The 21,343-nt window shown below is 41.8% G+C and overlaps 1 protein-coding gene across 25 annotated transcripts in view; it reads left to right on the plus strand.

The window, feature by feature from the left end:
• Positions 1-21,343, plus strand: part of LOC126101588 (mucin-3A-like) — a 400,051-nt gene that overhangs the window by 200,195 nt on the left and 178,513 nt on the right. For 24 of the 25 annotated variants that reach the window (XM_049912245.1, XM_049912250.1, XM_049912247.1 and 21 more), the window contains exon 9: positions 9,922-10,344. The exons of the other annotated variant lie outside the window; for it this stretch is intronic. In XM_049912245.1, the coding sequence (XP_049768202.1) occupies positions 9,922-10,344 (423 nt within the window). The remainder of the gene's footprint in view (positions 1-9,921; positions 10,345-21,343) is intronic. 25 annotated transcript variants of the gene reach the window in all.

Here is a 21,343-nt window from a genome sequence, read left to right on the forward strand (position 1 = left end):
GTCCCAGTCTTCAAGAAGGGTCGTCGAGCAGATGCGCAAAACTATAGACCTATCTCTCTGACGTCGATCTGTTGTAGAATTTTAGAACATGTCTTTTGCTCGAGTATCATGTCGTTTTTGGAAACTCAGAATCTACTATGTAGGAATCAACATGGATTCCGGAAACAGCGATCGTGTGAAACCCAACTCGCTTTATTTGTTCATGAGACCCAGAAAATATTAGATACAGGCTCCCAGGTAGATGCCATTTTCCTTGACTTCCGGAAGGCGTTCGATACAGTTCCGCACTGTCGCCTGATAAACAAAGTAAGAGCCTACGGAATATCAGACCAGCTGTGTGGCTGGATTGAAGAGTTTTTAGCAAACAGAACACAGCATGTTGTTCTCAATGGAGAGACATCTACAGACGTTAAAGTAACCTCTGGCGTGCCACAGGGGAGTGTTATGGGACCATTGCTTTTCACAATATATATAAATGACCTAGTAGATAGTGTCGGAAGTTCCATGCTGCTTTTCGCGGATGATGCTGTAGTATACAGAGAAGTTGCAGCATTAGAAAATTGTAGCGAAATGCAGGAAGATCTGCAGCGGATAGGCACTTGGTGCAGGGAGTGGCAACTGACCCTTAACATAGACAAATGTAATGTATTGCGAATACATAGAAAGAAGGATCCTTTATTGTATGATTATATGATAGCGGAACAAACACTGGTAGCAGTTACTTCTGTAAAATATCTGGGAGTATGCGTGCGGAACGATTTGAAGTGGAATGATCATATAAAATTAATTGTTGGTAAGGCGGGTACCAGGTTGAGATTCATTGGGAGAGTCCTTAGAAAATGTAGTCCATCAACATAGGAGGTGGCTTACAAAACACTCGTTCGACCTATACTTGAGTATTGCTCATCAGTGTGGGATCCGTACCAGATCGGGTTGACGGAGGAGATAGAGAAGATCCAAAGAAGAGCAGCGCGTTTCGTCACAGGGTTATTTGGTAACCGTGATAGCGTTATGGAGATGTTTAACAAACTCAAGTGGCAGACTCTGCAAGAGAGGCGCTCTGCATCGCGGTGTAGCTTGCTCGCCAGGTTTCGAGAGGGTGCGTTTCTGGATGAGGTATCGAATATATTGCTTCCCCCTACTTATACCTCCCGAGGAGATCACGAATGTAAAATTAGAGAGATTAGAGCGCGCACAGAGGCTTTCAGACAGTCGTTCTTCCCGCGAACCATACGCGACTGGAACAGGAAAGGGAGATAATGACAGTGGCACGTAAAGTGCCCTCCGCCACACACCGTTGGGTGGCTTGCGGAGTATAAATGTAGATGTAGATGTAGACGTCCGAACTGCCCCTCTGGTGCCTTCATCTTTCCTAAAGCCACACTGATCGTCATCTGACACATCAATTGTCTTTCCCATTCTTCAGTATATTATTCCTGTCAGCAATTGGATGCATGAGCTGCTAAGCTGTGTGTGTGTGTGTGTGTGTGTGTGTGTGTGTGTGTGTGTGTGTGTTAATTCTCGCACCTTCGGCTCTTGCTGTCTTTGGAACTGTGTGGATGATGTTTTTCCGAAAGTCAGATGGTTTATCGCCAGACTCGTACATTCTACACACCAACGTAGATATTTGTTTTGTTGCCACTTCCCCCGATGGTCTTAGAAATTCTGATGGAATGTTACCTACCCCTTCTGCCTTATTTGATCTTAACTCTTCCAAAGCTCTTTTAAATTCTGGTTCTAATACTGGATCCCCTATCTCTTCTATATCGACGGCCGTTTCTTCTTCTATCGCATGATCAGACACGTGTTCCCACTCATAGAGGCCTTCAATTTACTCTTTCCACCTGCCTCTCTCCTGTGCATTTAACAGTGGAATTCCCACTGCGCTCTTAATGCTACCACCATTGCTTTTAATTTCACAAAAGGTTGTTTCGATTTTTCTATATGCCGAGTCAGTCCTTCTCACAATATTTTCTTTTTCGGTTTCTTCACATTTTTCATGCAGCTATTTCGCCTTAGTTTCCCTGCTCCTTCGATTTATTTAATTCTTAAGTGACTTGTATTTCTGTATTCCTTAATTTCCACAAACATTTTTGTACTTCCTGCTTTTATCGATCATTTGGTGTATTCCTTCTGTTGCCTATGGTTTCTTCGTTCCCAGGTTTTTATCCAACTCCCGTGATTTCTGTATTTAGAGATGTCCATTCTGTCACAAGTGAACTGCCCACTGAGCTATTCCACATCGCAGTAGCTTTAGCCTCAGAAAACTTCAAGCATTTCTCTTCATTCTTCCTAATTAGTCCTTTATACTTCAGTCTATTTTTCTGCACTACCAAAAAGTGGTCTGAGTCTATATCTGCTCTTTGATACGCCATACAATCCAACATCTGATTTCGGAATCTCTGCCTAACCATGATGTAACGTAACTGAAGTCATGTACTGGTGCAGAAGTCCTGTGTGACTCTCCACTAGTACGAGCACATTAAATGAAAACTTCTCATATCACGAATGTACCGAGTACTGGGAACATCTATGACTGCTCTTATTTTCTCTTTATCGGGAGAAACGCCATTTTGTAGGTGCACCAAGATGTTTTTTTCCTTGGTCAGCGAAGAGGAATTTTTGCATTCGGGCAGAAGCTTGGAGTCCTGAAAACACTTCAAAACGGTTATCTGGTCGCTTAGATGCACTTCAAATGTATTCAAAGAAACGAAAATTTCATCTAGGCATATCGTTCGAATGTTGTTCGAATTTGGCTGGCGCTTTACTGAAATACTTTATCAGATGAGGAGCTGGAAATGGTAAGATGCCAGGCCATAAATAACGTTAAACTTAACCTACAAGAAAGAAAAATTTATTAAATAAAAAGGTCCCCAAGCTGTTGTTAAAAAATTTCTTTTAACATGTAAAATTAACAAGATCAGATAAACGCATGACGTCACTCAGCTATTCTTACACTACATAAATTTAAATACAGCACAGTATGACCTCAATTACAGACAAAAATATTTTTATCAACACAAGGTTCCAAAACCATACATCAAGCAATACAAAAAAGTTTAGTTAACGATATAGTTAACACTTGTATGCATAGCAAAAGAGAACAGGCAAGCACGACTCTAAAAGAATGTGAAATATAGTCCAGAGAAATGTTATTTGATCCTTCGTAAATTATCAACTAGAATGCAAATTTCAGCCAACGAAAAGGTAGAAAAGTACATGGCTTGATTTTAAATTAAGATTATTCAGGCTAGTTTTATAAATGAATGTACGAACAAAATTCAACAAGAATGCCCTCAAGGCTTCACTTAAAACAGTAAACCGTAAAATTAATCCTCAGTACCAAAATTAGTTGCTTAAAACGAAGAGAAATATTGTTCACAAAATACAAACCAGTATTAAGCCTAATTATCCAACAAAATCTGAGAAAAATAATGATGTCCATACCTACAATACTAGAGGAAAAAAATTCCTTTATTACCTATTACTGAAGTTGTCTGCGACTCAGAAAAAATTCAATAGCAGCTACAAAAATTTTTGATCATTTGTCCAGTAACATAAAATATCTGACAGTAAAGTAAGTTTTAAATCTAACCTATAATCCTTTCTTCTGTAAATCTGTTACTATTCCATGGACGAATTTCTATTTGAAAACTGGTAGCCTGTTAAAAAAACTAGTTTTTAAATGTAGTTGCACGAGTAGGACTAAAAAAATGTTAATTGATGATAAAATTAAACATGTAAACATGCCTCATTACGTATAATTTCGGTAAAAGACCGTTCAAACTAATATTTTCTCTGCAATCTTCAGTTCAACTGACATGTGTCACTTCATAACTAGTATCGTTATTCAGTGCATAGTGTTAATATTCGGGGACTGAGATTTTTACTTTGTAGCATCATAACTTTATTCTTAACAAAACAAACAAAAAACGTATTCAAGTATTGTATTACGTTATATGTCTTGTAAACAACAGCATAAACTTCATTAACATAACTTATAAAAGTTCTTTAATAATAAGATTTAAATAAAACTCGGTCCTAATTTGACGTTACTTTAATATTCGGATACTTCTCAGAACTAATTACTTCAATACAATTTTTTGTGAAAAATGTATGTTTGAATGTCTTGTCGGGTAGCCATTCTATTGTGTTACATCTTTCAAACGCTGTGACATATTGCTAATCATATTTTTTAAATAGTCAGTACATAGATAGTTCCATTCTCTTTTAATCGACGCTTCAAAGTTTCCTTGGAAGTTATTGGTGTTTTTCTCATACGTCACTCTAGGTCTCCCCATGGAAATGGAAATGGAAATACATTGACAGTAGGGTTGATGTCTGCTGATTAAGGTTGGGTTATGAGACTTTTGGGCAGTTGTACAACAAATATTTCTGCGCAATGCGAGTTTTACGTTTCGAGCCATTACTACTGCTACTACTACTACTAGTACTGTGTGATCAGGCCCAGTGCATGGCACGCATCTACAAGTTTCCTCTTCCACTGTATTCTGTCCATTGCTGCTATCCGCCATCCGTTCACATCTATTGACACTTGGTTTAAATCTTCATGGAGTCCATTCCTCCAGCGCTTCTTGGGTCTCCCTGGCGGTCTCTTTCCTGTAGGTGTGAAATCCAGGAGCTTCTGAGGCCATCTGTGATCCTCCATCCAGGCCACATGGCCGGCCCACTGCACAGCTCCTGCTATGTTGGGCTGCTGGTATAGTTCAAGCTCTTGGTTGTATCTAATCCTCCATTCCCCTGTATCTGCATCCAGAATCGGACCGAAGATCTTCCAAAGCACTTTTCTCTCAAAAACAAGGAGCTTATGGAAGTCCTGTTTCCAGATACTCCATGTCTCACAGCCATATAGAATAACAGGCTGGATCAGGGTTTTGTACAGTCGAATCTTGAACTGTCTGTAGAGATATCTGGGCCGAAGCAGTTGTGCTAGGCTGTGGCAAGATCGGTTTCCTGCTTGTATTCTGTCATTGATCTCTGCTTTATATGACGAGTTCTCAGTGAAAAGTGCCCCTAGGTATTTGAATTCTTGTACTCTCTTGTAGGACTGGTACCCGACCTCCAGTGATTGTAGATGATAAGCAGTCTGAAAATGACCACGCATCATAACGAGGTACTCTCTCTTGGCTTCGTTTATGTTTAACTTGAACGTGTTTGATATCCTTATTTTTTCAGCATCTTTTACATATATTTGTACATAATACTCTCTATGAACACTAACTGGCCAGGTTCAAATATGGATATACAGCCCCAGACTACAACGTTGCCACCTCCATGTTTTACAGTTGGCATAACATTTGTGACTTTACTTCTTCTGCCGCACGATCCTTCGTCGATTCGACCAAAAATTTTAAATTTACTTTCGCCAGTAAAAGTGACGACGTTCCACCATGTTTCTTCCTTCATAATAAACTCCTCCCGCACAGGCTATGAAGGCCCAAAGGCACTGACTGGCCGCCGTGTCACCCTCAGCCCACAGGTGTCACTGGATGCGGATATGGAGGGACAGACATGTGGTCAGCACGCCGTTCTCCCGGCCGTATGTCAGTTTCCGAGACCGAAGCCGCTACTTCGGAATCGAGTAGCTCCTCAGTTTTCCTCAATAGGGCTGAGTGCACCCCGCTTGCCAACAGCGCTAGGCAGACCGGATGGTCGCCCATCCAAGTGCTAGCCCAGCCCGACAGCGCTTAACTTCACTGATCTGATGGGAACCGGTGCTACTACTGAAGAAAGGCCGTTGGCCCTTCATAATAAACTCTTTAGCAAAGTCCAATCCCTTCTTTCGATAGTATGTTCATTCATATACGATTTCGTCCCACGCACTCTTTCATTGTACCCACAATCTGCGAAACGTTTGAGGAGGTACCTTCACTGCAGTCTCATATAGAAGCTCACTTGCTAATTTGGGTGCACTAGGTGTACGATCCTTCTTTCGTTCTCGTATTAGAGTCCTCTTGTCACGTGTGTCCAACTTCTTTCTTTGGCCCTTCTGAGGTACAGAGTCTATACGGTCCTCGTTCTTGAATTGTCTGACGATACCTGCCAGAGTATTCTCACTCACGTTGTGCAGAACAGCAGTTTCTCTACATGATTTACCCTTCGCCTTATGAAAAATGACAGGTCGTCGTATATAAAAACTGAATTAGTTTTGCATGGCATTGTACCATCTGGACGGTCGACCGCTCTTGTAAACCAAGGCTGCCTTTTGACTCAGAGTATAACTTCCATGAACGATCAAAACAAGTGTTACACTGTCAACAGTCTGAGTGCTACAGTAACGTGAAAATCGAACAATGTTATTTAACAACTGTTACAAATTGTGTAAAAGAAGTTATTACTGTTATTTATTGGACATCTGCTCTAATATAATAATTGACTATTTTTTATTTCTGTTTTGTTAAGAATAAAGTTATGATAGTACGAAGTAAAATCTCGTGGTGTCCGAGTATTTACGTTACTCATTGTAAAATCTTTCTCATTTATTAGTCTTCTCTGAATAACTCTAAATTTCTTAGGTCGTACCTCTTTAAGCTACTGATTAAATAACCTTCGTATCTTCTTGTAATTTCTTGTTCAAAGAGAGGCATAGCCATTGATAAAAGTCACTGCACAACAGAAATACAGTGTCATAAACCTAATTTTCTTTAAATTGTTATGGTTTCATGGTAACAGAAATTTAAAAATTCTATTGTGATATCATCTGGACTACCTGCCTTTTTATTATTATTGTTATTTTTATTAGCGAATGTCCCTACTGGAGCACGATAAGCAGGTTATTTTCGTTTTTCTTAAGGTTCTTGTTACTCGTCTTTTCCCAATATTTCTTCATTTTCTCCCCGAATGCCTTCTTTCGTTCTTTGACACAGTTTGGTCGCTATGGTTTTGGTTCCCTCTCTGGAGTAAACTTCCATTGGTCAATTTTGTTTCTGAATGCATCCCTGTCTGATGTGTTTGTTATATCAATTTTGGCTTTTGTCAAATCCTTCTTAACTTCAGTTCCCCAGGGTTATTGACGCTTTAAGTGATGTCACATAGTCCATTAGATCACGTAGTCCATTGGACATTTAGTTAGTCTGTCTCCACGTAATCTGCCTAGGTCCATTGAACTTCATTCGTTACTTTCTGATATTAGTTTCGATGTTTGATACTTCTCCAGTTGTCTCGATGGTTTGCAGTTTGTATCCATCTTGCGTATATCGTGGTCCCAGAATTGTTCTAATAATCTTTCTCTCTACTTTCTTAATTTTTTGTACATCTAGTTTTCGATACCGTGAGAGTGATTCACCCGCATATGTGACTGTCGGTTTGATTACAATGTTACAGTGTCTGATTTCAGTGCTTTTTGACAGGCATTTTCTGTTATACAAATTTGGACGCTTTCTTGATTCTCTGCAATATGTTTTTGTGTTATTTTTTTCAAGTCCAGTAGGTTCAATAATTTCACTGAGGTATTTAAAGTGTTGATTTCACCATAATTTGTTTAAAGTTTCGGAATATCTAACTTGGAACACATGAATTCAGGAAATTTGCAGGCCATCCTTCTCTGCACATTCTTTGATGGTCTCGATTTGTTTTACTGCTGTTTCTTCACTGTCATTCAGAATCGCTAAGTCATCTGCAAACGTTAAATATAGAACGCCCAATTTTCCTTGACCTCTTCCTACTTCGATTGGCTTCCAAAAGTTTTGCTTTCTTAGTTCTATGTTTCATCCTTTCATTACTTTATCTGAATCTATGTTAAATACTGGTGGCGAGAATACATACCCTTGTCTTACTTTTGTTTTAACTAAGAATGGTTCCGAAATTTCATCTATTAATTTAATTTTTTGATTTTGTTTCTGCCAGTGTTCGTTCGATCGATTTCGAGTTTTGGCATCTAGTCTGCGTTCTTCTAGAACATTGCACAGAGATTGTCTATCTATAGAATCGTATACTTTTTTTTTTAAATCAACGAATGTGCGGACTATTGGTTTCGACCTGATTGCTTTAATTTTTGAAATAGTTTTAAAACTAAAGATCTACTATTCTTAATGTTTCTGTTTTTCTTAGTATAACTGTTTTTTGATTGCACTGGTTTTCATTAGTCAAGAAGAATCAAGAAAAAGCGGTTACTCGAACAGTTGTAATTACTTTACATATGCTGCAGACGATCAAAATGTTGTGACACATATTACATTGTGTTAATACCTATTTATTTAAAATGATGCAACAGACTCCAGAAGTATCGCATCTAACCTTGGGTTTTGTCTCATTGTTACTGGGATTATCTTTCATTTATCGATACATTAAATGATGAAATCACCGTTGTAGTGGCTGCAGCAAAAACATATCATATTCAGTGCAATGTTTTGGCGGGATTCCTTAGTATAAATAAAAGCAAACATAAATCGAAGGAGCGCGACATAGTCCTCGGGCGTTATTGGCAGATATATTGGTTGCAGATTGGAGCCATAGTACATAAACGACAATAAACCATCCCCATCTGACAAGGAGACTGGATCCCCACCAGTGAGTCAAGAGTCCTGCATCGCAACTGGCCTGAGAGACATCGGAATGACATCATTACAGCTAAATTGGTTGCCCCGACTGCCTCCTGTTCGTAAGGCACACCGCTTGTCATCAAATTGTAACACAATGAAGGTGGCATCCGACAAGTGTCAAACTGATATGTTATATACTGCTCGCTTGTGTATGTTGGCTGATTGTGAGAAGATCGATTTATCCTCATGTAAGAAGGAGATGCATCTACCAGAGTGTGTTATAATTCGTTCACCCCAGCTGGCAGCATATTGAGGCTGATTTATTGCCCTATAGTATTGCTCATGATTTGGTTGGGATCCCATCACTGGTATACGAGCATGGAATCGGTGGGTTCTTGAATGGTCATACCGAAGGCCATGCAGGATCTTAACGAGCTACACAATGAGCGCCAGACAGGACAGGCACATAGATCGTCCAGCCACGCAGGATCGTAAAGGCACATCTCTTAGTTCAATCAGGAACTGTGTCTGTTTGCAGTGCGACAAGTATGCACACGGACAGTGTAACTACGCCTGTACCACCAAATTCACAGTACAGCGACCATCGTTTCAGGTTCTGTCTAGGTGTCACCAGCGAGATGTTTACCGAGTGTGGTGCGCCCACCATTTAATCACAGGCACAAGGGTGCCACCATGTTATCTTTCCAAACGAGTTTCATTTCTGCGTACAGACGTATGTGGAGGTTCCGAGAAGAAAAAATGTTGTCAGATCGTATTTCTCATGGTCACATGGGCCCAGCACCTATTGTGATGATATGGGGTACCACCTCTGTAATTTGGACATCAGATGTTACATTTCTGCCATGTTAATGCCAGTGGCTGTACCCTATTTCTGAAGAGTCCTTGATGCTATCTACCGACAAGCCTGCGCTGTCCTCGTCTACCTCGACACACGGCATGTTTAACGATTTCACTGGTCAGCACATTACACACGTGTCTCACGCACTGGAAGCACCTCAAAACGTTCAGCCAAGAGATTGCCGCACCACCACTTGGCAGCCACTACAGTTAATAATCCCTGGTATACGCGTAGATTTGAAGCAGCATGGAATGACATACCAGTGTCTGCCACTCAGGTTCACTTCGACTCGATGCTCAGGCGAGATAGAGCTATCGTTCCCGCCTGAGATGATACCCTGTATACCCTCCAATCATCTTCAAAATTTAATCGCATGTTGCTCCTACCACAGCATATGTGCGTATCAAGTAAAATTACGTTAGTTTCAATGCATCCTTTCACAGGCCAACGGTGTATTCTGCAGAGTTACGGCTGTCCACATTTGTGGAAACCATCGTAAACGAATGCCGGAAGGTAAGTGTTCGGAGCACTGTAGTCTCATCAAGTTTCTACTCGTTGCAGCATGTCCGACCCCAGAGCCGTGCCCCACGACGGTGGAGCCCACGCCGTGTCCTGAACCGGATCCCTGTCCCTCCACACCACCTCCGGAGCCGTGCCCCACGACGGTGGAGCCCACGCCGTGTCCTGAACCGGATCCCTGCCCCAGCACACCGCCTCCGGAGCCGTGCCCCACCACGACACAGCCCACAGAGTGCCCCGAGCCACAGCCCTGCCCGACAGCAGCGCCGAGCTCCACCACTGAACAGTGCCCGGTGTGCCCGGAATGCTCCTCGACAGCTGAGCCTACAAACTGCCCTACCAGCTGTCCCACGAATCCTTCGTGGCCCACGACGCCGTACCCAGAGTGCAGTTCTTCGAGCATCACGGAGCCGTGTATCTGTGAAGCTCCTTCACAGTGCACGTCGGCCGAGACCACCTCTCCTGGTACAGTATTGCTCGCACCTTCTGCCACACGTGTTCCCACACACTAACACTACATACTTTCCAGATTATACACAGAGGATTCTTCAACACAGGATGTGATCGAGTGCATATTGCACTCTTCTTCTGGTTCTCTAGACATTTTAGTACAAAGTGTTTTACACAGGAATGGTCAGTTCCCATATTAGAAGGAAACTGACACACATTTTAACTCTTACTCTGACGAGAGCAGTAGTCATAAGCTCTTCATCTTCATCATGGGAAAAATATCAAGGTGTGACCAAGAAATATGCTGATGCTTTAGTCCTTTTCCACATATTCACCATTCAATGCAATACATTTGTCGCAACAGAGGTCTTGGTTGCAGATATCTGCATCTTGTCTGTTCAGGAAATATTCCAGCTTGAAAATAACCTCGTCCTTAGCCTGGGAAGAAGTGACTGGGTGTCATGTCAAGTGAATGCAGAGCATTGTAGCAGCGGTTTGCAGAAGCAGCAGAATGAGTTGGTTCAGTGTCGTGTAGAGGAACCCTGCAGGTGGTAGCATTGGTCATTATCAAAATGTCGTGCGAGCTGTTGATCCACGACTGATTTTTCATCTTCTCCACTATCGCCCCAAATGTGATACGCAACACTTGGAGCACCAGGACATCTATTTCTGCTGTGATTCCCAATTCTTCACAGAGAAATCGTCTCTTTCTCCGTTCTTACACACTCGGATGTGTTTCAATACACTGGAGGCGTCTGCGCCACCCAAACATTCTGTCATTTGATATGCATTTGTAGCCGTACACTTCCATCAATTCAGCGCGGATTGTTGCGGCGTTGTTCCTCCTCAAATTCGAAAAACTAGCCACAGACCGAGATTCTACATTATCAATGAGCTGCGTTATTCTTTTTTTCCTTCTCTAGTGGCGTGTTATGGTACAGAGGCGTGGGGATTTCAATGTGTACCCCTACTGCAGTCATCTCCCTGCGAACAAACGAAATCTTAAACATGTAACTACAATTGTTTTCAAAGTTAATTAAAGTTTTGTGACTACCACCTCTCCTGCAGGTGTCCCTTACATAGTCAATCACAAAATCTCTTTGTTATGCCTAACACAGCGTGCATTCCATAAAATGTAGTGCACAGTACGTTCTGATGCACTCGCTGATACACCCGATCCATGGGCAATCTGGTCATTCTGCAACCGTCTAAGGATCTTGTGTAGGCCAACAAGAAAAACTGTAGAGGAGTTAATTTCAGATACGTCCGACCGAGCATGCGGCTCACCTCAACCTGTAAATCTTCCCCTGAATCGCGGTAGTAAAATGTACTTGCGTGCCACTGTGCAATAAACACGTTTCTTCACGAGTTCACACTGGCAAAACGTCAACAAGTCTGCCAGTACTTACTGCAAGAAAATTAAGTACCATTGCCCTGTTAAGTGGAGAGTAAAGCTAAACAGCCCAGTTGAGCCACAATCGACAATACCACCCCGTACATTGATGCCGAAACTGTGCCGAGCTCCACTGAAATGTGTGACGTGACACTTTAGTTGAGATCAGATTTGTCTATTTCGAACGTTCAAACTTTGATATTTATAAGAGTTTAAACAGGATTTTGTTTTTGTTGTGATATGAAAACAAAGCATTTCCGATGTCCACACGCGAAATTTAATCTGCTGATTCGTTTCCCACACATCCAGATATGTAAAAACAGGGACTGCACAATACTGAAATAAGCTAATCAAGTCTGAGGAACACAATTTCCTACTTGTCACAAGCACAATACTAGATCTACAATGTTTTTAGTAGATCTTAAACAGTTAGTCATTGAATCTCCATTCACTGTACAGTACATCGACAAATACACCTTATATGACATACTGCCGTAATATGATGTTGCTTACCACTTAATATAACCATCTACGCCCTTAATATACAGTGACGGCGGAGAAAACTCACATCAAAAAGTAATTATGTTGACTAATGATATTTCGAAAATACGTTTGTCTGGGTAACATATTTAAGTGATCAACATTGTTAGATCACAGGTTAATATAAGCGCCAGATAATACATTGAAAATGTGAAATGCTGGTACATTAATAACCACCGTAACCGCCAGTACGTTTAATGCAAGCATGCAAACGCGCATGTGTTGTTTTGTAAAGGTACCGAATTTACGTTTGTGGGATGGGGGATGGAGTGGTAGAGCACTTGCCCGCGAAAGGCAAAGGTCCCGAGTTCGAGTCTCGGTCCGGCACACTGTTTTGATCTGCCAGGAAATTTCATATCAGCGCACACTCCACTGCAGAGTGAAAGTCTCATTCTGGAAACTGTGAGAATGATCGCATAAACGAAAGACAACACCATTAGAAGAATTTGCCGAGAGGAGCAAAGTGTTTATCTGTAACTCATGCTCAGAGCATGAAATAAATTGAAAAGTGATTTGATAATGTCCAGTTGGTACTATAACTGAAACATTGTATTTATCAAACGATAAGGAAGTAAAGGAGAAAATGAGGGTCTTAAACCATTTTACAATTACAAATAATCATAATAACTGAAGATGAAGAAAAAGGTATCCAAAAGAATTTACTCAACTATTTACAGAATATTTGCAAACTAAGACAGGGGATTTTCTGCAAGTCGTGGATGAAATTACAGAACGGATCCGTAAGTGTGGATTACCTATCTCCCTTGGATTTACAAAGATGGAGAAAACTTTTGCACCTTTTTTGACGAAATCTGTATTAGTAGTCCGTTAAACAGAAAACAGCGATTCATCCTATTATAGCATACTGTCATTCATATACACCAATAATACAGACTCTATTATACTTTGTCGAAACACCCTAAACTAAGGATCGAAAGGGGAGGCATGGAACGAGATTCCAAATCTCAAAAACTATTCTCAGTAGTTGCAAAGAAAGTTTTCATGTCCTTAAACTGCAAAAATTAAGAATAAATACCTGTCAGGGAAATATATCCAAACCACCTACATTTTGCTGAAATCATAGCGCTATCTGCACCTAATACAGATAAACCAAACCCAATTTGAAAGAAAAAAGCCCTGAAAATCAACTATATTTAGCCTAAAGTAACGTATGATCCACAAATGGAAAAGGAAATAACACAAATTAACAATGAAATTGTAGCACCAGTTGATGGATATTTGTACGTAGGACAGTATCGAGTGGATGGACAAGAGAAGAAATACAGAGCTTTTGATGAAAAGAGTTTACGTGAATAGGCTTCCAGTTAAAATAAAGAACTTTAGGGTTAGTATATACTACCAATTTTGAATTACAGCTGCGAAACCTCGAAGCCATGCAAATACTCCAGGTTTTTCAGAGCCCAAAGGAGAGATTCTTGCTGGAAATTACTGAAAAACAAACACATCTGTAGGGAAACAGACTAGTATGAAGGTGATTACATCAATGAAAATTTAAATTGAGGTGGTGTAGCGAGACAGGGACTCCCCTCTCAGTTATTCTTCGTAGCAGTTCACACAAAAAATATAACGAAATTTTAAATTATCTGTTAAATAAATTTGAAGTCTGTCAGGTAACTTTAAGAGAGGGGGAAAAACGTGATCGCCCGCTAAGGAAACGAGTAAGAAGTCTATTTATTTAATGGTGGAATAACTAAAAAAAAACTATAAATTTTGTCTGTGGCCAAAATATACCACATAGTAATGCTCATCAATACAAGCAAATAAGTCCCCTCTGCAGCCCTGAAAGCCGGCCGGTGTGGCCGAGCGGTTCTAGGCGCTTCAGTCTGGAACCGCGCGACCGCTACGGTCGCAAGTTCGAATCCTGCTTCGGGCATGGAGTTGTGTGATGTCCTTAGTTTAGTTAGGTTTAAGTAGTTCTACGTTCTAGGGGACTGATGACCTCAGATTTTAAGTCCCATAGTGCTCAGAGCCATTTGAACAGCTCTGAAATACTGTAACATGGTAAGTTCCTATACATAAGCGAACTTTATTCAGTACAATACTATTTAATGTAAAGCTATATACGATAATGCAGTGCCTGTATTGTTCAGAAGTATGGATGTCCAAAGGAACAGACATCCACGTCTACATGGATACTTCACAAGCCACCGTACGGTGCGTGGCGGAGAGTATCCTGTCATTTCCCCTCCTGTTCCACTCGCAAATAAAGCGAGAGAAAAATGACCGTCTGTATGCTTCTGTATGAACGCTAATTTCTCGTGTCTTATCTTCGTGGTCCTTACGCGCAATGTATGTCGGTAGCAGTAGAATCGTTCAGCAGTCAGCTTCAAATGCCGGTTCTCTAAAATTTCTCCATAGTGTTTCTCGAAAAGAAAGTTGCCTTCCCTCTATAGATTTCCATTTGAGTTCCCGAAGCACCTCCGCTACACTTAGGTGGTGTTGGAATCCACCGGTTGCAAGTACAGCAGCCCACCTCTGAACTGATTCGATGTCTTCCTTCAGTTCGACCTGGTACGGGTCCCAAACATTCGAGCAGTACTCAAGAATAGGTCGCACCACCGATCTATGTGCGGTCTCCTTTCGAAGTCCACCATTCGTCTTCTCACATGCTCATTCCACTTCATATATCTTTGCAGCGTTACGCCCAGATATTTAAACGACTTGACTGTCAAGCAGGACACTAGTAATTATCCGACAATTACAGGTTTTGATCTCCCTACTCACCCGTATTAACTTACATTTTTCAATATTTAGGGCTAACTGCCTTTCATCACACCAACTGGAAATTTTGTGTAACTCGTATTGTCTCTTCCCACAATCACTCAACTTCGACAGCTTACCGTACGGCACGGCATCATCGGCAGACAACTGCAGATTGCTGCCCACCCTCTCAGCCAAATCATTTATGTATATAAGAAACAACAGCGGTCCTCCACACTTCCCTGGGACACTCCTCACGACACCCTCGTCTCTGATGAATACTCGCCGTCGACGACAACATACTGGGCCCCGTTATTTAAGATGCCTTCGAACCTCTCACATATCTGTGAACTTATTCCACATGCTCGTATCTTCGTTAACAGCCTGCGTAGACTGCAGACATTACGATATACACGAAATGTATTCGCATTAGCGAATGTGGGCAACCGTCAGCTGTAAAATGGAAAGACGAAAATGAAAATTTGTGTCGGACTGGGACTCGAACCAGCATTTCGCCCTTATTGCGAGCCGTCAGTCTATCCGAGTATGACTAACAGCCAGATCCACGTATTACGTATGCAAGCGTGTCTGAAGGAAATTTGCATCGTACTTCTGAAAAACAAAGGCACTGCAATAACGTTTTTATCCGCCGGCACTGGACAAATGACCTTCAGTGAAAATGTCTCCCTTCTACGGGAATCTACATAACGAATGACAAAGATAGTTGGTGTCATATGCGAATTTGGATCTGGCAGTAAGTCATGTTGGGACACCTTACTGGTGAGGCGACCGCTCGCGATACGCAGGAAATCCGGGTTCGAGTCCCGGTTGGCACATCCGCTATGGTCATTCCATTAGACAGCTGATGGTTGTCCATATTCGCAAATGCGAATACTTTTCGTGTAATTTTAAGCTTTCCCGCTGTCTAAGCGCTCTACCAGTGAACTACTCTACTGTGAGTGCTCGAATCTGTCTGGCTCAATGGCGCACACTTTGCTGGGCGTCTACTTTTCCAACACGAGTGAAATATTGTACAGCCCACAACACAATGTTGCCAAACATATGAAAGAAAGAGCGAGACGCACAAATACTGTGCTGATGCGCTCTTACAGTGTATTAACTGTAAGTCGGAAGATTGCAGAAGAAGGTAGCGGGAAGGGTAGGAAGCAAACACGGCCCCCACATAGACCGCCAAGGGGGGAGGTTCTGCGCGGGGGAAGCAAGCCCGTGCAGTGTTGGGCCAGGCACGGAAGCAAAAATTCGCTTTAGTGTTGTTCGTAGAAAAAACTGAAACCGTCTTACGTATTGATACGTTTAATAAAGATCCTAACTGCAGTAACACATCAGAACTGCAGCTAAGTGACGCAGCAGACAAAAGTAGCTACCCCACGCGGTACTGTCGGCTAGCTAATGAGCTAATGTCGGTCGCAACGAAAAACAAAGGACTACCGCCGAAGCTGACCGACTTTTACCGACTTCTACCGATTGTGGACTAGGTAACGGTCGGCCAACTTAAAGTTGGCACATTGTATGTACACTGACGGAAAAAAATTGGTTCAAAAATGGTTCAAATGGCTCTGAGCACTATGGGACTTAACATCTGAGATCATCAGTCCCCTAGAACTTAGAGCTACTTAAACCTAACTAACCTAAGGACATCACACACATCCATGCCGGAGGCAGGATTCGAACCTGCGACCGTAGCGGTCGCGCGGTTCCAGACTCAAGCACCTAGAGCCGTTCGGCCACTCTGGCCGGCACGGAAAAAATTGCAAGAATCACAAACAGTTAATGTAGAGTAATTAAATTTCCGGAATACATTTGTCTAGGTAACATATTTGAATGCTTAATATTCCAAGACCACAGGTTAACATAAGCGCGAGGTAAGCAATAGCAAATGCAAGATGCTGGTACATTAATAACTGGTGTAGCAGCCAGAATGTTGATTGCAGATGTGCATGCATTGTGTTGTACAAGTGCCGGATGTCAGTATGTGGGGTGGAGTTTCATTCCCGTTGCACTCGGTTGGTCAATACAGGGACGGTTAGTGCTGTTTGTGGATGACGTTGCAGCTATCATCGATGATATCCCATATGTGCTCGATTGGAGACCATATTGTATACAGAAGTCTTGATAGCCCTTGTCTAGGCATTAGACTGCGAATGGTTTGCTGTGGCGATGGCTGTATACTAGCGGACGCTTGTAAACTAAATATAACGTGTAATATTTGAACAATCCCTTGTCACTTGCTGTATCACCGTGCACGAAAGAAAGCATTACACAGAAACTGTGTGTGTACTTGTTTGTTTTGTTTCATCAGCCTTCTGACTGATTTGCTGCTGCCCGACACGAATTCCTCTCTTGTGTCTCAAAGTAGCATGCCTTACAGATTTTACCTTCTGCAGCTCCCTCTAATACCAGTGAAGTTATTCCCTAATGTCTGAACATATCCTATTACCCCGTTTCTTCTTCTTGTCATTGCTTTCCAAATGTTCCTTTCCTCGCCCATTCTGCAGAGAACCACCCTGGTCCTTACCTTATCAGTCCAGCTAATTTTCAGTATACTTCTATAACACCAAATCTCAAACGCTTCGATTCTCTTCAGTTCCGGACGTCTCACAGTCATATCATACAATGATGTGCTCAAATGTACATTCTCAGAAATTCTTCCTAAACTAAGGCCAGTTTCACCTTCGAAGCAAAATAACACATGACTGATGTAGCAAGGAGAACGTAAAAAGCGCATTAGCACAGGCCTAATGCGCTTTTTACGTTCTCCTTGCTACATCAGTCATGTGTTATTTTGCTTCGAAGGTGAAACTTTAATGTTAAGGGTAGCGCTAATTTCATTTCTGCTACTCATCAGTACTTTCGCCTTTCTTCGGTTTACTCTCAGTTCATATTCTGCACTCATCACACTGTTCATTTCATTCAACACGTCCTGTAATTCTTCTTCACTTTTACCTAGGACATCAAAGTCGTCAGTTAATCTTATCATTAATATCCTTTCACTCCGATATTGCTTTTTCAATGCACAGACCGAACAGCAGAGGCAAATAACTACATTTCCGTCTTACACCCTTTATAATCGGACCACTTTGGTCTTGGTCTTCCATTATTATAGTTCACTCTTGGTTCTTGTCCATATTCTATGGCAAACGTCATTCCCTTTAGCTTACTCCTATTTTATTCAGAGTTTCGAACATCTTGCACCGTCTTTTAACTCCCTAAAGTTTTTTACAGGCCTATGAATGTGTCTAGATTTTTTTGTCTTGCTTCCATTAGCATTCGCAATGTCACAAATGCCTCTCTGGTGCCTTTACCCTTCCGAAAGCCAATTTTCTTTCCCATTCCTCAGCATATTTTTCTTGTCAGCAACTTGGATGCATGAGCCATTAAGCTGGTTGTGTGATATTTCCAGTGCTTCACTGCCTCTGCTGTTTTCGGGATTGTTGTGGATGATATTTTTCCAGAAGACTGATGGTATGTCTTTTGACTCATAGATTATGCACATCACCTGGCATAGTTTATTGGCTACTGTTCCGCCAATGATTTACGAAATTCCAAAGGAATGTTACCTACACCTTATGCCCTACTTGATTGCAAGTTTTCCGAGGTCTATTAAACTCTGATTCTAAAATTGGATCCCCTATGTCTTTCATAACGATTCCCATTTCTTCCCCAACAAGGTCATCAACCACTTCCCTTCCCTCAAAGAGGCCTTCAATGTACCACTAGCTGCTCTCTCCTGTGCGTTTAACAGTGGAATTCCGATTGCACTCTTAGTGGTGACACCTTTGCTTTTAATTTCCCCGAAAGCTGTTTTGACTTTTATATACGTTGAATCTGTGTTCCGACGAGGGTTTTCTTTTTATTAATTCACATTTTTCCTGTAGGCATTTCGTCTTGGCTTCCCAGAAGTTCCTATTGCTTTAATTCTAAAATGGGTTATTCTTCTGTATTCCCGCATTTCCCTTAACGTTTTCGTTTGCTTTCTTCTCTCGTTCATAAACTGAAATATTCCTTCTGTTACCCTATGTTTCCTCGCAGTTACCTTGCTTGTGCCTATGTGCCTCTGTCCATCTTCTGTGACTGCCCGTTTCAGAGTTGTCCATTCCTCTTCAACTGAAGGGCACTGTAATGCTCCCTGTCACTGTATTTTCTGGCCTCGCAGGCTTGGAGTACTTGCGAACCCTGTCTGGGCGTGTACAACAACTCATACAGATAATTAGACAATATCAGAGTCCAACGTTGCAATTTGTGCGCTGCCTGAGGTGGGAAAGTCTTGCCAAGATTGACAAACACCGATGATCTCTCATCAAATAGAACTCCTGGCCGTAAAAATATTCAGCAGGCGCAGGAGTCGTGACTACAGTATCGTCTAAATAGTTTGTGCAGAAGGCACCTTTCCAGTTAACTGTTACAGGAACCATTGAAAAACTGCAGTAACCGACGCACTTCCAAACGGTAGTCGTTGAAACTGGAAAAATCCTAGGGGAACGTTCATCACAAAGCACTGGTTGGACTGCTTGTCCAGTGGTAGCTGTAGGTGTGTCCCACACCAATCAGTTTATGCAAAGTATCTGCCCTGTCACAGTCTGACCATCAACTGCTCTGGACGTGGAAGAGGAAAAGAAGCCATGACATTTTGTAGGTTTTCTGATGCTTTAAAATCAGCACACAGACGTTAACCACCTGAAGGCTTCGTTACAACTACTAAAGGTTGTGCCCACTACCTAGGAGAAATGAGTTGGATGATCCCATTGTCTTTCCACCTGTGTAATTCTTGTGTAACTTTCTGACGTGTTGGATGGGGGACAGGCCGTGCGCGAAATAGCAGCGGCTGCGCATTTTCTTTCCACTACCTTGGAGAAATGAGTTGGATGATCCCATTGTCTTTCCACCTGTGTAATTCTTGTGTAACTTTCTGACGTGTTGGATGGGGGACAGGGCGTGCGCGAAATAATAGCGGCTGCGCATTTTCTTTCACTTTAATGTGCACTTCACACCATAACCTGGTCCTGATGAAAAGTTCACTCAGATTCAAATGTTTGAAGAAGCAGCCAGTAAAACTCAATTGGGAACTAGAAAAACCGAAAACTGAGGGACTGACAAAGCGCTATGCTCATGAACCATACAACCTAGCTAAAAATTTTCAACGTGGTGGAGTAAATGAAGACTGGGATCAAATTAAATCTGATATATAAAAAGCTGCAGAAGAGACAGTTGGAAAAACTAAACCCAGAAACCAAAGGACATGGATTACAGCAGATATTATTGAGCTCATAGAAAACAGGAGACTAAGCAAAAATGCAACTGATGAACAAGGAAAAGCTGAATACAGAAAACTAAGGAATTTAGTTAATAGAGAAGCTAGGGACCCAAAAGAAAATTTTCTTGAGGAAATGTGCAAGGAAGTGGAAGAAAATATGCAAAACGGGAGAACTGATTTAGCCTACAGAACAGCAAATCAATTTTTTTTTAAATGTAAAACAACACTCTCAGGTTCAATATAAAACAAAGAGGGGAAAATGCTGTTTGGTGAAGACACGGTGAAGAGATGGAAAGAATACATAGAGGAGTTGTATGCAGGAACACCTCTTTCGGAGGAGGTAATAGGAAGAAAAGAGCAAGTAGACGAAGATGACAAGGGAGATGACATTCTGCAAGAAGAATTTGACGAAGCTCTAAAAGAACAATGGGACACCAAAGCAATGGGTATTGATGACATCCCTGCAGAACTGATAAAGAATGCTGGTGACAACATGAAAACTCTTTCCACTTGCTATGTTTCCAGTTTCGCACCTGGTCATCCGATGCCTCATGCCTTGAGTTGTGATATCCACGGTCGCCTCTGTGAGCGCCACAGCCACAAAAACCACCGTAATGTCTCCTGTCATTATTATTATTCCAGTGTCGTCCATTGTGTCTGTTGCTATGGTTTGAATGGGTATCTGTATTGGATTCGTTGTCCCCTGATACTCCACTGTCACCTTCTCCTCCTCCTGTTCCTTGTGAATCGTATAACGTGTCTAATTGCCCTAAGGCTGACTTCATGCCTCTACGTCATCTCTAGGAATTACTAACAACTTATCCTGAACTCCTGTCGGTAGTTCACTTACAGGCAGGGACATTATTGCTTCTGTCGTCACTGGTTCACCTAAATACAAGTTCCTCTCATAATAATCTTGAAAAAATTTCTTTAAGTTCTGGTCAGGCGCTCTCAAAACTTCTACCTTGGTAAAGACTGTTACGTACTTCATTTTGCTTCCGTCGCGACCAATATTGTTGCAAAAATTCCTTTTAAAATTCAGCAAAGGTTGTACACTTATGTCCTATTGTCATACCCCAGGTAACAGC

This window comes from Schistocerca cancellata, chromosome 9 (assembly GCF_023864275.1).
Source record: "Schistocerca cancellata isolate TAMUIC-IGC-003103 chromosome 9, iqSchCanc2.1, whole genome shotgun sequence".
Classification (NCBI taxonomy): domain Eukaryota; kingdom Metazoa; phylum Arthropoda; class Insecta; order Orthoptera; family Acrididae; genus Schistocerca; species Schistocerca cancellata.